This window comes from Papilio machaon, chromosome 19 (genome assembly GCF_912999745.1).
Source record: "Papilio machaon chromosome 19, ilPapMach1.1, whole genome shotgun sequence".
NCBI lineage: Eukaryota > Metazoa > Arthropoda > Insecta > Lepidoptera > Papilionidae > Papilio > Papilio machaon.
The window spans coordinates 3,488,898-3,504,914 of NC_060004.1; the positions used below are offsets into that span (position 1 = coordinate 3,488,898).

Consider the following 16,017-nt stretch of genomic DNA (forward strand, 5'->3'; position numbering starts at 1 on the left):
TTCATAATACGAAATAAATTGAACTTATTTGTGACACGAATTCACAATATAATTTAAAATACTACATTATAATGGGGTTTGGAAATTCTTGATTGTGATTAATTGTTAAGACTCGATTTAAAGTCATATTTAATTATTATAGGTTTTAAATTATAATTATTCCAAAAATCTATCACAGAAATAATTTTATTGTTAAGCGTAGTACAGTTCTCTTACATTATTTTGTGCTACAAACCAGTTGTGGCTTTTCTCAGTCTCTCTTGAATATCTCCTAAAAGAAATTACAACAAGGTAAAAGAAAGAAAATTTCAGAGTTAAATTTTTACGGGTATAAATAAAACAATGCACAAAATATATCTACTGCAGTAACACACATTTGTTGTCTCAGTTTTCCCAAAGTGAATGTGGCCAATGACACTATGTGTTATGTCACAGAAGGCAAATTTCGAGGTTACAATACAAGATCATTGAAAATACTTACTCAAATCGTCAGCCATTGGACATTTTCTTAAATGTTCCGTTATTATGAGTTTCAATTCCGCTTTCTCGGCTGTTAGTATTTTATTTTTCTCTCTTAATAATCTGTTTTCCTCACTTTGCTGCTTCATTGTTTCTCTTAAACGTTTCCTATAATAGAAAATAAATTACATTTAAGAATTTTATTTCATACAATTATGAGAAGGTATTAAAAGTTGTTCTGGTGTGTTCCTCGGAGATCCCAGAATTTGCTCGAGGTTGGCCACCAAGGGGTTTTAATGGTCACACCACACATATCCCTGTCTTCCTTTGAGAAGGCATCTTTCGAAGATTTGCCCCGATTCAAAAGAAAATTGTGTTAGATTGTGTTCAAATAAATTAAATTTTAAGAAATGCTCAGTCACATCAACATACCTATATCGTTTTGAAGCCGCGCTTCTATTTTCTAAATACTGTTGTGAAGGTGAACATCTTCTTGTTTGGGCAATATTATTGTTGTCTACTATGATACAATCATCATCAAAGTTAGGTTTTCTTGGTGATTTAGTTGAATTTATGCTTATTGCTAATTTATTTCCTTCACTTTTGTTTATGTCTCTTTGTTTTGTTTCATTATCTATTATTGATTTTCTTTTAACTGCCTTATAATTATCACTTTTTTTGAGTTTCACTGTATCAATGGGAACTAATGAGACATTTGATAATGTTGGTTGCATTATGGTATTTGGTGGGCTTACAATAGTTACTGGTATAAGAGTGGCTGTTGTTAATGGCAGTATATTTTGTACTATATGAGTATTTTGTAGACTTGACAGTCTTTGAAAATTTGGAATTCTGGTCTCCTGTTTATCTTTGACTTTGTTTGTTAAAACCTTTTTCAACTTTTCTCTAGTATCTTCTTTTACTGTTTTCTCATTTTGCATATCTTCTTCGATTGCTTTCATTCTCACTTGTTTACCATTAGGAAGTTTTATGATTACTTCATAATCATTATCTTTCAAATCTTTATTATTTACATTATTTTTAACATTTGTATCTGGTTTTTCTACTTGCGTGTTATAATTTTTATTTAAAGCATTATCATAGTTTCTTTTTAGTGTTTTAAGTAGATGTTCTTTTTCTCTATCAATTGCTTCAGTATGGCAGGCATCTGATGTGAGACTATCTACAACAAAATCTAAAGATCTTTGACTCATTATAGGTGGTACTTTGCCTTGAGGTACATTTAGCTTATTAGTGTCTGTAAGTAATACATCATTTGTTACAACATTAGTGGCATCTTTTATAACTGAATCTGAATAAGAAATCATTGTTACAGGTACTTGTGTATTTTTAGAATTTTCAATATTAACTATATTGCTATCTTTTCTAATTTCAACATTGCTGTGTATTTTTATAATATTATTCGTGTAAGAAACTGTTTCATTTAAGCCATCTTTATTTCTCGCAGTCTCTTCATGTCTTACAATAGACACATCATCTGTTGTGGTTACTCTGTCTAACAGATCCTGTTTACCAACTACTCTGCTAATGGTTGTCACTTCATTTGTCAGTTTTGAAATTGTCGTAGTTTCATACTCTTTAACTGCACCGGACTCATCACTGGATGACCTAAAAACAAAGTTATAAAAACCCTTTATATCTTTCACTTGAGTTTTTAACAATATGGCAGGTTTTAAATTTTCAAAAGTTATATTTTTCATCCTGGTTATTTACGGACAATTACACGCAAAAGATATTATATTTCAGTTTGTTTAAATACAGAAAAGTTTCTAAAACGTCGCCATCTAATCGTATTATTAGTAAGTTTTAATAGAAGAGATAAAATTCAAACAATTAAATTTCTCACCTGCTTATAGTAATATTTCTTTGGTTATTTGTGGTGCTGAACAGAGCACAATCCCCTGAATCTACGTTGGGAAACACCAGATGCGGTGTGTGCAGCACATCATCTGATGAGCTGCCAGCATTGACACCCTCCAGCACACCATGCCTGAAAATATTTAAATGACAAACAACAAATTTGACTTATATTTATCATCTATATATCATCTATATAAAAGAAAGTCGTGTTAGTTACACTATTTATAACTCAAGAACGGCTGAATAGATTTGACTGAAAATTGGTGGGCAGGTAGCTTAGAACCAGGAAACGGACATAGGATAATTTTTTACCCCGTTTTCTATTTTTTATTCCGCGCGGACGGAGCCGCGGGTAAAAGCTAGTAATTAATAAATAAATAAGTCATTATAAATTATATATTTATAACTATTTTTTTTGATCTGACAATTTTATTTTACCAAATGAACAAAAATAGTTACATTAGAGGTCTTGTGATGAAATATTTTCATGATATACTTACTTTGTTTCCATAGCCCTTTTGAAGCCTTCATCAAATGGATTGACATTTTGCAAATCTTGAAACAATCCTACTTCTTCACAATTCCTGATGAACCGAGTCGGAGTTGGAGTCTGATCAGCTATAATGAGGTAAAATAAGGATATGGAGATAGGGAAACTATACCAGATATCAACTTATGATAACTAAATAATGATGCATACTAAATTAAAAATAAATAATTAAATTATGATTGGCAATACAGAAAATGTTATATTTATGTGGAGTATTTTAGACATAGTTTTAATTTAGTACATATAGTAGTAGTGCACTATTATAATTTATTTAATTGTTTATTTTGTACATGAAAACAAATCCATTATTTCAGTAACCAGTTGACATAATCAACATGCATAACTTATCAGAAATAACCATCCTGTACCCTATAATTGTAGTTCGAAAATGTTTTATTATTATCTCCAGAAGTAAATTAATGTACCGACAAAAGCAGCTTTTTGTTCCAAGCCAAGCTGCAACACCATGTCATGTTTCTTAGTATGGACATGAAGATGGTCTTCATTGGTGAACGTCATTCCGCAATCAGTAATCGTACACGCAAAAGGCTTTTCAGGTTCCATTTCACTTAAGTTTTAATTAAAATCTTAATTATAAGCCCTAAACGGTGAAAGAAACTTGTGATAAAGATTTTCAGTCGATATTTTAGTCACAGTATATTTATCATATCACATTTGCTACGACATTACTTGATTTTTTTTCAATTGAAGTAAATACTATATAAAACATTTTTAATAATTAAAAATATCCAAAACACAATTGTTTGATTGTACTGCAGATTGCAATGACAGACTGTCAGACAGGGAAGGGAATGGACATTTGACATTGACATTTATATTTTTAAAATTATTTTGTCAAAGGTTAGAGTAAAACATTTTTTTTTTGCATTAAAAATGTTTGAAGAAAATTATTTTTTTTGATTTAGTTTTACCACAGAAGGAATGAAAAATTGTTAATTGTTCGTTTTCGTAGAAATTTGACAAAATTGCAGTGAAGTGTGATTTAGTTATTGAATGCTTTTTCGTTATGGTAATGCATATAAATACAAATTAGCTAATAATATTTGATACTTACTTTGTTGTCTAACTTAATAAAAAAACTGTTTTTAAAAATAACAGGTAAATCAACAAAAATATAAGAATCGTTGCTCTGTTCGAAAATCTATTGGGTTTTACTAGTGAAAGAGTGCAATGCAAAAACGCCGGATACGTTAACTTCATTGTTTAGTAAACAAAGTGATTTTAATGGTTTCCTTGATATGATGTACAGTCGCGATACAGTGTAAGTAATATACATTTTTGAGCTTCTATCTGCGTCATAAAATTTCCTATCAAAGCATGCAATTTACCTTATTTATTAACTCTTTGGCTTATTTTAGAAGTCAACTTGGAATTGCTCGTTATCCTAAACCATGTACGGCGATACGATGCGATACTATACGACCTCAAGTACCTCAAGTAGTTTTAAATACCACCATATGCTTGTATACGAAGTATACACGTGACTGTACTTTCACAACACGTAAAAAACTGCAATATGCCATACTCCATGCTTATCAAATTATTTTTTTATTTTTTGTCATTCACTCACGAAACGTTCTTTTTTCTAATGCACAGCTTAACTGTACTTTGATTTCAGTGCCTATGATTGTTTCCAATAATCCGACGATCATTTGCAATTTGTGAATTAGAGCATAGAGTTTAGTATGTCGAGTTAAGAAAATTTATTTTTATATCTTAAACTTTTCAGAATGTTAGTTTTCAAATTATTTTTATGTTTAATGGTTAGTGTGAACGCCGGTCCAGCTACTGAAAGTTTTAAAAATCAATGTAAGTCATTCAAGAATTACACATAAAGACATTTCTTTTCCTCAGTCACGGAAGATTTTATAGCTATCAGCTAAATTTTAATTAAATGAAGTAATTAATTAATTAAATGAACCTATAAAAAACTTAAATATTTCAATTACATGGAATATTACTTAAAAAAATAGCTACAACAAACTAACGTTGTTTAATTTGTTTGGATATCACCTAATTTTTGAAAGTGACTTAACAGGTTCGCTGCCACTTATATTTTTTTGTTTGGTCGAATTTAAAAGTTCATTTCTGTATAAGAAGGTGTCTATGCTAGGGGCCGCCCTAGCATAGACACCGTACCCGCACCCGTACGTGGGTGGCAGCGAACGTGTTAAGGATGAATTGGATGAACTTGCGGTTGCGTCCAAACATGCACGTAGGCTTATGAAATTTAAAAAAAAACAGTTATTTTTTGGTTTTATATAATGACTATAGATTGTACTGACCCGCGTACAATGAAGAAACACACGGCGTACACGGAGTGGGCAGACGCGTACTCTTGCACGAGACATCGCTGCCAGCCTGGTGGGAGGAATCTAGCAATATACACAGTCGGGTAAGTTATCAAAAAATATTACCTATACCTATACTTAGCGTTGCCAGGCGTCCGGGTAAAGCCGAACATAGGTAAGCTTTTTGATTGTGTGTCCGGCTATAATAAACGGTTGTCCGGCTTTTGTTAGGCTTTTTACATTTCCCAAACGAGAGTGTACCTATTAATACTGAGCCAAAATTCTAAATAATACAGGATGTCCGACCTTTCTACCCAAATGTCCGGCCAAACTGGCAGGTCTGTCCGGCTAGTAGGTTTGGCGATCTGACAACCCTACCTATACTAATAACAAAAAAATAGCGTGATCGTATAATCCCTTTCAAATTAATGTGTTTCAATTCTACACATTTTCTAATTCGAGTTTTTTAATATGCCAATAATCCAGTATTCAAATTGTTTTATTCTTGTTTTTAAACATTTCAGATGCAAGCGTGTAGAGCCACCAGAATCCGCGATCGAATGTGAGGAAGTTGTGGAAGATACCAACATGCAGTTCCCATACTGCTGTTCACGACTACGGTATTCATGTTTTCTCTGCTCATATGAAAAAAATGCATATTTCTGTTAACACACTTCTTGTAAGCCACTCGACGAACGTAGAACATGTATACACCATAATATATATATATATATATATATATATATATATATATATATATACAAGATATATATATAAGTAGTTTTGAAAGCGATGAGTTTTGTAAATAAAAAACAACAATTTCCAGTTGCCTAGTAGTGGTCCGCGGCGAAGTATGGACGCGCGTGTTGGGCCAGCCCTGGGAGACGCTGCCCGCCGCACCCTGGAGCCACATGTACAAAATGAAGAAACCTCCGCCCCCTGACGCCAGTTTTCTACCAAAGTATGATAAAAACCTAAAATATTTTTACCAAAACCTAACAATATCTGAAACCAAATAGAAAAAATTATCAGAACCAGTTAAGTAGTACAGTTATATTCATATGGGTTTCTTCAAAAAGACACGGTGAAGGTCCCGTTTACGAACTGGCGACGGACAACGATGAGCAAGGTGTGTTGAGGGCGACAAAGAAAGCTACCACCGAGGACCCGGCCAACTGCAAAGACTCTGTACATAGATCGAATAGTAACGCCGCACCTGACATTGTAGTGAGTATTTTGAAAAGCTACAAGACAATTGACATACTAAAAAAAGCGATATCGATATCACCTTAAAACTACCATACACGTACCCGACGCTTGGATTGGCAAGTCGGGAAAGAGGGTACTTTAGTTCTCAACAAGCCAAATCAAATTCTTAGCACTGTATCTATGAACGTAGGGACAGCAAAGGTGGGTAGGTATCATAGCAAATGGAAAAATAAATAAAGAGATTTACACATACTGACTACGGGTAACCATGAGTTCACACATATCTAAATATTTTTTTTTGTAAAGATTTACTTGAAATAAAAAAAAATCTAAATATTAATGTTCGACTCGGTGGGTGCTACGGCGTAGTTTGTCAGCTAAGACGTAGAGTCGCGTCAAAGTTTTCTTTTCGGATTTAAAATTTACAGATTTAATATAAATGAATTAGAATAATATATTACAGATTGCTTTGGAGACGAATAAAGAAGAGAAAGAAGTTAAAAAAATCGAAAGTGGAAGGTAAGTTGCTACATATCTTACTTAACTGTATCTTAATATTCGAAATTTAAAGAGATTGAGAACACTTCCACTGCCGAAATATTAAAAAAAATATTAGACCCTCTCATTCTTACTAAAAAAAAAGCCGAGATAAAAATATGCTTTTATACAAATCTGTAGGACAGTGGTAACTCTGTGCAAGCGTGGGTTTGCATAAATCTACTATTTTATACCGCTTCCTAGTTAATAAAATCGCCATATTAGTTAGAAACTGCTAAAAGAATATAGTTTACATGTAATATGTTAAATTATCTTCGTAGAAGAAACCGCTTTAAAAAAAATCCAACGAGTCATTTTTCAAGGCAGGACGTTGTGGAGGAGGCCCCGGAAATGCGCAACGAGATGGATTATGAAGATTTGGAAACCACCACTGAAAAAGTAAGGAAAAAACAGTTCTTCAAAAAATGCCACTTAAATAAAGAAGTACCGTGAAAATATTTAATTTACTAAAGCTACCTACCTCTACATTACAACTTACTTGTTCTTCAGAAATCGATGGCACGCCAAATAACATGGACCGAAATCCCGCCTAATCAATGGAACGAACATGAGATGTCTATGGACATCGAGAATGCTAAAGTAAGAAATATTTTGAAACATTCCAACTTAACTTATATTACATATATCACGATAATCTTTAAAATACCATGATCGTGAAAAGCAGTTCATTTAAATTAATTAATTTGTATTCGGATCAATAGGTAATTTATTATATTTTAAATAAAAAAATTATGGGATAAGATAGAATTAAATAAAATATATGTAATCCGAAATAAGAAAGCCATAATCAAACAATTGAAACTAAGAATAAAATCCTTATAAGGAACAGGAGATAGAAAAAAAGGAGAGCAAGTCCCCGAACCTGCAGGCGCTGGTGGACGCCATCGGCAGCAGGATGCGAGACATCGAGAACGTGGTGCAGAGGATGAGCCAGAAGGTGCACAGGAACAAACCGCAGCTTACCGTAATAGGAAACAGCATGAACAGTATCGAGAGAAGGTAACAATTAAACGAAAAAAGAAAAGTGGGCATTTTATTTGGTATCAGGGAGATTTTTTTAAATGATACCTTCTCTTCTGGTTACACCAGAAGGAGCTCATAAAAAAGGTTATGTGAGACTTGACTCACTAAAACCCCTTCAATGACCACCCTGGAGTACGATTAAAGTCCCGGTAACTCCAAGACTCTTTCTTCTCTGGGCCCGTTTTACTTACATTGGGCCCTATGTTTAAAATTTCAGGTCTGACGACATACAAACTCGTAAAAGTTTAAGTCAGGATCTGAAAGAGCACGACCACGAAATCGTCGTTTCGAAAAATCAGTATCCCAACAGCGAATCGTTTAAACGGTATATGTCTATTTTATTAATAACTAGCTTTTACCCGCGACTCCGTCCGCGCGGAATAAAAAATAAACTAACACGACTTTCTTTTATATATATAGATTAGCTTTATAACATTACTATATAAAAAAAGACGAGAGAGAAAAGGGACAAATTTCTTGCCACATCGTAGACACAGTAAGTGCTGCGTTCTCACCTAACCTAACACTTACAAAGGTTAGGTTATGAATTTAAAAGTACCCAATGAAAGTTATTTGTTATATACTGTGTAATATTGTTGTGTATGAATTCTTTTTAGTTTCATATCCCCATTTATTTATAACAGAGTCAAACATATTCACGGCACAACAGAGCCGAATAGCGATGTGCCTCTGTACGTAGAGGATACCAACCTGAATGGATACTTCAGTGACGTCAGTAACAGTATACTGCGCAGAGTCGGCTTACCTAAAGTGAGTATATTATACAAAAAACGGGTTATAACAACATCCAAAGTACTGTAAATGTTAAGCTCTACTAGCACCTTGGGCCTGATTTATACGGCATCCCTTTTTTTAACATGCCTTGGAGGGGGGGGGGGCTAACAGGACTATTTGAGACTGTGTAACTCACAGACCTGTGGTACCCCTTTCTGTCCAGCGCTCTGGGCGATTGCCAAACCGCGCCCTACCCTAACGCCCGCACTGGTATTTTATATACCGCAGTTGTATGGCACTTTAGCCGGGATCCACAGTATAAATACCTAAGACGATTTATGCAAATAAATAAATAATCTAAATGTAATATTTAGTTTCTGTATCTATTTGAGAGAAATTTGAAAAGTATGATATTAACATATAAATTAAATTTTCAAGGAACCAATAGCAACTTACATGGCACCAGTAGAGAATAGAGTGAAACCTCAAGTCCATACAATAGTTGTCAGTTCAGGAGAAATCGAAAAGTCGAAGAAGAAAAAGCGAACTCACAAGAAGAAGAAAAACAATAAAACCCACAAGAAGCATCACTTGAAAGAAGAAAAGAAAAAACATTTCAATAAAAAGAAATCCTCTGAAATAGAGAAGAATGTTGTATCACTTGAAGATAGCAGTTCTGTAACTTCTTAATAATTAATAGGCATTTATATATGTATATTAATTTACATGTGTATGTACATTTGAACAAAACTTTTGAAGACCTAAATACATAAGGTTTTAGGTAACTTACGGTAAGAAAAATATTAATCGTAAGTACAGAAAAAATACAAATTCTGCATCAGTGGTTAAAAGTACATAGACAAGCAGAATGTTTGCTTTATGGTCACATGTCTGACCAGAGACCACGCGATAATGCGCAGGATTTTAGTAGCATTCTGAACATTATCGCGTCTATACAAACCATTGTTAAAATATAGCAAGGGTCAATTGTACTAAATTAAATAAGTATAAAAACTGGAATATTTAGAAATGTAATATAATTGCATTATTTTTATTATTAAATTTAAGTTTTTTTTTTGATAAAGTAAAAAGAATAAAACATATATTATTTTGATAACTAGACCGTTACAGGTTATTTATTGAATGAAAGCGAGGTTTTATTTATTACTTTACATTGAACCTTATAATATGAAACATTTTATGGATGAACACAATATATATTTTTATTAAATTTTAACAATAGAAGGAAATCTACAATCAAATTAACAAATACATATTTTAAATTGCCAACAGACCAAAAATAGATAAATTATTGACAACCATCTTGTCAGAACTAAAATCTTTTCTAAAATCACAAAGTGACTGGCAACACTGAGAACACAACAAGGAAAAATATTTATGGTATTGATGGTAAATAATAAAACCCATTATGCTTAAACTAACTATTTGCTATTATTTATTGACTTTTTTTGCATTAAAACAATCAATCTAACAATTTTATAAGTACTCACATGGATACATACATCACTCATATTTACTTACAAGTTTATAAATGTAACTTTACTTAGGAAAACAGCATAAATGAAATATTTGCATTACTTCTTATGTATATTAAATTGTACTTGTTTTTCAATTTCTAGTGTGACGATGCTATAAGATGATTAATTATTTTCCCTTCCATGTTTTCCATGTTTTCTCTACTGTTGATTTTCAATGACAAGCTTGTCCGTCTTATACATTTCTCCAATAATAACCTGTAATAGCACATTAGAAAAGTTAAATTTTATTATTCAAACTCTTAATAGTCATTGCTTCAATTTATAACTATTCTAGCTGTAGCGTGCCACTCCATCCACGCTCAATTAAAAAAAAAACTTAGTAGCCTATGTTCTTCCAGACTGTGTTCTACATCTGTGCTAAATGATTAAGATCTTTTTAGCCATTTCAGAGATACCTTCTAACAAACATCCATCCATCCATCGAAACTTTCACATTTAGAATATTAGTAAGATTTATGGTCACAGATATTACAATAAATTATACAATCGGAAATTGCAATGCCAAAATTCATGTACAAATAGTAAATAAGATTAGATACACAACAAAATACACCCAAACATTAGTCTCTTAACAGAAATGCAAGGTAATATGGCAGAATATATCCTTTTCAGAATTAATGAGTATAGGCGGCTTGAACTTTAGTAATATTAAACTTTATGTTTTATGCCATTTTTTTAAATTTTTTTTTTAATTAGTAATTAAAGAGGCTTTGTCGTAATGCGACCATATCGCCCCATAAGCCTTCCAATTAATACACATTACATCTAATTATCTACAGTGTTTAATTTGAATCATAAAAAATATTAATGAATTACCAAGATACTATCGTCCATTACTGTCATATATATATACTCCAATTAATAAAACATTGTAAATGCAATAAAAATAAACCTGTACCTGGCGTTTGATGATCTCCAAGTTATCTTTTGCAAAGTCGTATTCTTTTTTTATTAATTTATGATCTTGAAGTGATTTGTGCTCTTTGAAACCATCTCTTACTCTTCGTAGTGCGTATAATCTGAAAAATTGAAAGAACAAACATAATGCAGAAAAAAGATAAAATAATACATTTTTATCTGGAAAATAATTTTAGGTTATATAATTTTAATTAATTGCACAATACACACCTGAAGTTATAATTAGTAAATTTTTGAGATTCTCTTAGCAAAGACTTGTAAATAGCTAGAATATGAGTTCTTGAAATATTTGATACCATTTTAAATACTATTTACAGGCCAATGTTTATATATCGTAGATACGTTATCAATATCAAATAGCAAATGTCAATTGTCATTGTTAATCAATGTGACATTTCACTTCAGCTGTCACCAAAGAGCATAATATCTCAGATGAAGAATTATATAGATATGACATGCGCGTTCACCCGTAAGGGACAGATAGAGAGTACTATAGACTATACCTATATATAAGTAAAAGGATTGGGGTTACCAGTTATTTGTTTTGTCCCGAAAATGAATAATTACGATATAATTTAACATAGACCAATTTATATATTCCCAATTATATTGTAATTAATAAATGTAATAAATATAAAAAACAATGCGTAATTTTTGTTTATGTGACTAAGATTAGGTAAACAGATTTTTAGTTATACTTAGTCAGGTCATAAATTCTGTCACATGTTTAATATAAAATAATTGAAACAAGTTTATTCATTATGTGACCATTTATATACCAAAATGAACTTAACAAAACATAGATTCTTATGACACTAAAGTTTATTCAAAATGACCTCCGTGATTTTGAATACAGGCCTTTAATCTGCGCGGCCAGTTGTCTATCGCAGCACGAACGAGGTCCATGTCAATATCGGCGGCTGCCTTAATCTAGGATGTCTTGAGTGACTCCAAAAAAAGAATTTCCCGATATTTTTTTCCCGCGTACCGCTTCAACAAAGCGCGGCATCTCTTCAGTCTTAGGTCCATTAGACCAGCATTCAAACGATGTCCTGTTTTTCTTCGATATGCACGAAGCCCTAAGTCTTCTTAAAAAGCTACAAAAAACATACCAATAATAATAAATAAAATAAATTTTATTTATTTTATTTTATTTTTTATTAAAGTCTTATAATTTTAAATTATTCTGTATATAATTACAGTGAACACTATATGTAAAACTACTTAATATTTAACTATTTTGATTGTACTTTCTAAGAAATTAAGTAACCGATTTCGATAAAATTTACATGGGACAAATTAAAAAATATACTCTTTAAAATCAACGGGATAAGAAAGTATCAATAAAAAACACAGCATATACCAGAATTAAAAACTACTCATTTTGAAATCTGTTGAAAATAGTATAAAAATGTGAATTGTTTCATTTATATACATTACAAATACTATACTTTATTTCCCCTAAATTCAGGGTAATTTTTACAACAAGATGGTGGTATTATTTTTACCAACCAATTTGAAAAGAAGTTTAATATGGCCGCTTGTTTCCCAGATCCACAGTATATTATTTGACACAAATGACATCTGCGTTTGGGCGCATAATGTTCGAAAAATACGATTTTATTTTAGCTGATTTTACACGTATTTTAACATATTAGTTATTACAAAGACTGTAAAGAACAACTAGTTTGTATTTTCTTCCTTATTTTGTATGAATACATTTGAATAGGTGCGTAGTTACAGTACTTACGAGTGAAAGGTTATGTTTTCCTCTTTTCGCTCACTACGGCTTTTACATCCAACAATACAGCAGTATACCATGTTTTATAAACTTTACCTAACTAAAACTGAAATATCAAAATATTTTTACACAATTACAGCGACTAAGTACTCACAATTTTCGAAAAATAACACGAATGTCAAACTTTGTTAGGGACAACCTAGGTTGCTTGTTGGGGACAACCTTTGTTCCAAACAAACCCCAAAGCCTGGTACGCAGAAAGGGACAGAAGATAGTTATCCCTGTCTTTGTCACGTCACAGGAATTGGGTATAACTGCTGTATCTCTCTCACTCACGGTATTATTATTACCGTGTCATAGACTTGCATAATATAAAAGACTTGTGTCATCTGATGCTGAGTTTAGTGTTGTCAACTCAAAGAAAATAAAACAGGTTTGTTTCATTTTATGTCAGATAATGTTTGTTCCGGTTTTTTACAATTATATTCAAGTGGAGGTTTTTATTTTTCCATACTTATTTTGGAACTTTAAGTTTCAACTTTTTGCGACCTGATTGTAAACAAGAAGAGATAAATCAAATTGAAAAAGAAAAAAATATGCCCCGGGTGAGGATCGAACTCACGACCTTAAGATTATGAGACTTACGCGCTGCCTACTGCGCCACCGAGGCTATGTAGGACACTGTAATTTTTGTGATAAGTTAGTTTTGAAAGGAATTATAAAAAAGTTAAATAATAATAAAATGTATTAAGGCAATTAATAATGTACATAATGTTATTAAGTAAAAAAAAACGCATCGAGTTAAAACAATTGATAAACTGTAATTTCTGAAATTACACCCACTCTTGTTTTTTACAAGTTACAGACGCTGTTAAATTATTGATAGGCAGTTTAAAACAATTTTAGAATTCATTAAATGTTTTAATGAAATAATTAGTAGCTAACAGATCAATTGAAATTGTAGGTACTTTTTGTTTTCTTCATAAATTAACTTTATAAGTCAGTTTAAGGAAATTCAATTGATGTGAAGTGAAACGCTTGATAATACCGCCGGTTAGCAATAACAATGATGTTGATTTTCGAGACTTTTGGGGTTGTTATGTTGTGGTGTACGTATTATTTAAACAACAACCACGGCACAGTTAAAAGGATGAAAAAAGAAATGCTTTATCTGTAAGTATTTTCATAACTTTCTTTTATCTTTTATATAAATGCGAACATGATTCAAATTCCTAACATATATGTTACCTTTAAATTGTCTTGTTCGGGAACATTTGAATTTTAAATGAAAAATATTTGTTTTGAGTAATTAGAGATTTACAAAATTTTCTAAGTTATTTATATTTATCCAAACAATGATCCTTTAAAATCATATATGAAATAAGTGTGAAATCGGTAGCTAAATCGTCGTGCTTCAATAAGCGTCCGGTCATATATCAAATTTCAAGTAAACATTGTAATACAAAACAGAAATAATTATTGTGATTAAATTTATATTGGATACCGTAAGAGTTGTCCAATATTTTTTAAAAAGATACACGTTCCTTTGAATTTAAAGGGCCTCGATATCAACGTCGCTCATTTACTTTCCGCGTTATGTACTTAGTATGTATGGGATTAGACAGAAGAAGGGTCTTCTATGAAGAATTTAAAATAATTTCAACAGTTTATGACTCCCATATGGATTTTTATTTAGTTTCCGTTTAATAGTCTATAGATTTTACCTGCGATTTCACCACGAAATTCCATATTTGTGGATAAGAAACAAGTTCTTTTTGTGATGAAGGTTCAAAAGATTAAGAATTTTTACAGATCGTATGCGTAAAAATAAGTCAATTTTATTGCAGAGTCAGCTCTGTAGGTGTATGTTTCCGCCCCTAACCATTCACAAAGAAATCTTGTTGTATTCAATGGCAACATACGTATAGAGAGCTCGTTTACATAAAAAAGCCATTCTGCTAACATATACCGCAGTTACAGCTGAGTGGAATTGACGGTCGCGCACTGAATTAACTATCCCGATATCGTTCGGGGGCTTTTAGTGGAAATTTGAACCTATTAGTCCATTACTTATTTTGTTCAATGCAACCTATTTTATAGAAGTAATGTTTTTTAAAATGTTAGGATTTTAACGGGGCATTAGTTTTATTGCTGTGTAAAATTTTATGTTGAGTATGATTTTTTTATGCAGATTTTTACTGATGATATTGTTTTTTTAATTTTTATCTATATAATCGTGACTTCCCAATTTCTCACTGCTCAATTAATACATAAAATATAGATATCTAACAGTTTTATGCAGAGAACATGTTTTCATGTGGATGTTATCGCCGGTAGTCTTAACAAGACATTCCGAGTTTTCACATTTATAACAATTATATTTGTAACTAGCTTTTATCCGCGACTCTGTCCGCGCGGAATAAAAAATAGATAACGGGGTAAAAATTATCCTATGTCCGTCTCCTAGTTCTAAGCTACCATAACCCCATCAATTTTCAGCTAAATCAGTTCGACCGATCTTGAGTTATAAATAGTGTAACTAACACGACTTTCTTTAATATACATACTAGTTTTTACCCGCGACTCTGTCCGCGCGGAATAAAAAATATAAAATGGGGTAAAAATTATCCTATGTCCGTTTCCTGGTTCTAAGCTATCTGCCCACCAATTTTCAGTCAAATCGATTCAGCCGTTCTTGAGTTATAAATGGTGTAACTAACACAACTTTCTTTTATATATATAGATATCTATTTGTTACCAATTCATGTATCATTTCGTAAACTGTAATTTGTACATCTATTTATATGAAGTTTGGAAAATTGCGAATGTAGATGTCCAATAAACATCATCGTAATTTTATTCAGCATCAACAAACAAACAAATAGCTGCGCTCTCAGCCCGAAACAAATCGTCTGAAAATCTTTATGATACATTAAGCAAATTACGACAGCAAATGTAATCCCAACGAATATGTTAGACATCCCACCAACAATGAAATGAGACTAATTTAGATAAAAGCCTGCGGAACGCGGCCAAAGTGGTCGTAACAATAAAAGTGGTAATAAATATGCA

At 31.9% G+C, this 16,017-nt stretch overlaps 3 protein-coding genes and 1 non-coding gene across 4 annotated transcripts; 1 reads left to right on the forward strand and 3 right to left on the reverse strand.

Moving 5' to 3' along the window:
* Positions 1 to 79: 79 nt before the first annotated feature.
* Positions 80 to 3,644, reverse strand: LOC106715142. The gene is made up of 6 exons (XM_045682517.1): positions 3,316 to 3,644; positions 2,841 to 2,958; positions 2,327 to 2,470; positions 892 to 2,088; positions 482 to 627; positions 80 to 271 (listed from the first exon to the last, which is right to left on the reverse strand). Exons 1-6 carry the CDS (start codon positions 3,452 to 3,454, stop codon positions 228 to 230), a joined length of 1,788 nt encoding a protein of 595 aa, XP_045538473.1. The 5' UTR covers positions 3,455 to 3,644; the 3' UTR covers positions 80 to 227.
* A 908-nt stretch (positions 3,645 to 4,552) lies between these two features.
* On the forward strand, positions 4,553 to 9,417 carry LOC106715262. The gene is made up of 12 exons (XM_045682622.1): positions 4,553 to 4,720; positions 5,186 to 5,306; positions 5,727 to 5,822; positions 6,029 to 6,163; positions 6,282 to 6,429; positions 6,875 to 6,930; positions 7,272 to 7,347; positions 7,459 to 7,548; positions 7,793 to 7,968; positions 8,210 to 8,317; positions 8,637 to 8,763; positions 9,166 to 9,417. The coding sequence occupies exons 1-12, from the start codon at positions 4,642 to 4,644 to the stop codon at positions 9,415 to 9,417; spliced, it is 1,464 nt and encodes a 487-aa protein (XP_045538578.1). The 5' UTR covers positions 4,553 to 4,641.
* An 821-nt stretch (positions 9,418 to 10,238) lies between these two features.
* On the reverse strand, positions 10,239 to 11,578 carry LOC106715265 (LYR motif-containing protein 4). The gene is made up of 3 exons (XM_014508510.2): positions 11,415 to 11,578; positions 11,185 to 11,305; positions 10,239 to 10,481 (listed from the first exon to the last, which is right to left on the reverse strand). The coding sequence occupies exons 1-3, from the start codon at positions 11,501 to 11,503 to the stop codon at positions 10,425 to 10,427; spliced, it is 267 nt and encodes an 88-aa protein (XP_014363996.2). The 5' UTR covers positions 11,504 to 11,578; the 3' UTR covers positions 10,239 to 10,424.
* A 1,964-nt stretch (positions 11,579 to 13,542) lies between these two features.
* Trnam-cau lies at positions 13,543 to 13,615 on the reverse strand. The gene has a single exon. It is a non-coding gene; the product is annotated as a tRNA-Met (tRNA).
* Between the last annotated feature and the right edge of the window lie 2,402 nt (positions 13,616 to 16,017).

What these genes read in the sequence shown, in the direction of transcription:
- LOC106715142 (XM_045682517.1), bottom strand. Translation starts at nt 3,454, where the DNA reads ATGGAACCTGAAAAGCCTTTTGCGTGTACGATTACTGATTGCGGAATG. An exon ending in AAAAGGGCTATGGAAACAAA is followed by an intron (nt 2,471 to 2,840) that starts GTAAGTATATCA and finishes AAATATTTTCAG; the next exon opens with GCATGGTGTGCTGGAGGGTG. An exon ending in AGAAATATTACTATAAGCAG is followed by an intron (nt 2,089 to 2,326) that starts GTGAGAAATTTA and finishes CTTTGTTTTTAG; the next exon opens with GTCATCCAGTGATGAGTCCG.
- LOC106715262 (XM_045682622.1), top strand. Translation starts at nt 4,642, where the DNA reads ATGTTAGTTTTCAAATTATTTTTATGTTTAATGGTTAGTGTGAACGCC. An exon ending in ATGAACAGTATCGAGAGAAG is followed by an intron (nt 7,969 to 8,209) that starts GTAACAATTAAA and finishes TTAAAATTTCAG; the next exon opens with GTCTGACGACATACAAACTC. An exon ending in AACAGCGAATCGTTTAAACG is followed by an intron (nt 8,318 to 8,636) that starts GTATATGTCTAT and finishes TATTTATAACAG; the next exon opens with AGTCAAACATATTCACGGCA.
- LOC106715265 (XM_014508510.2), bottom strand. Translation starts at nt 11,503, where the DNA reads ATGGTATCAAATATTTCAAGAACTCATATTCTAGCTATTTACAAGTCT. An exon ending in TTTACTAATTATAACTTCAG is followed by an intron (nt 11,306 to 11,414) that starts GTGTGTATTGTG and finishes TCAATTTTTCAG; the next exon opens with ATTATACGCACTACGAAGAG. An exon ending in TGGAGATCATCAAACGCCAG is followed by an intron (nt 10,482 to 11,184) that starts GTACAGGTTTAT and finishes GTGCTATTACAG; the next exon opens with GTTATTATTGGAGAAATGTA.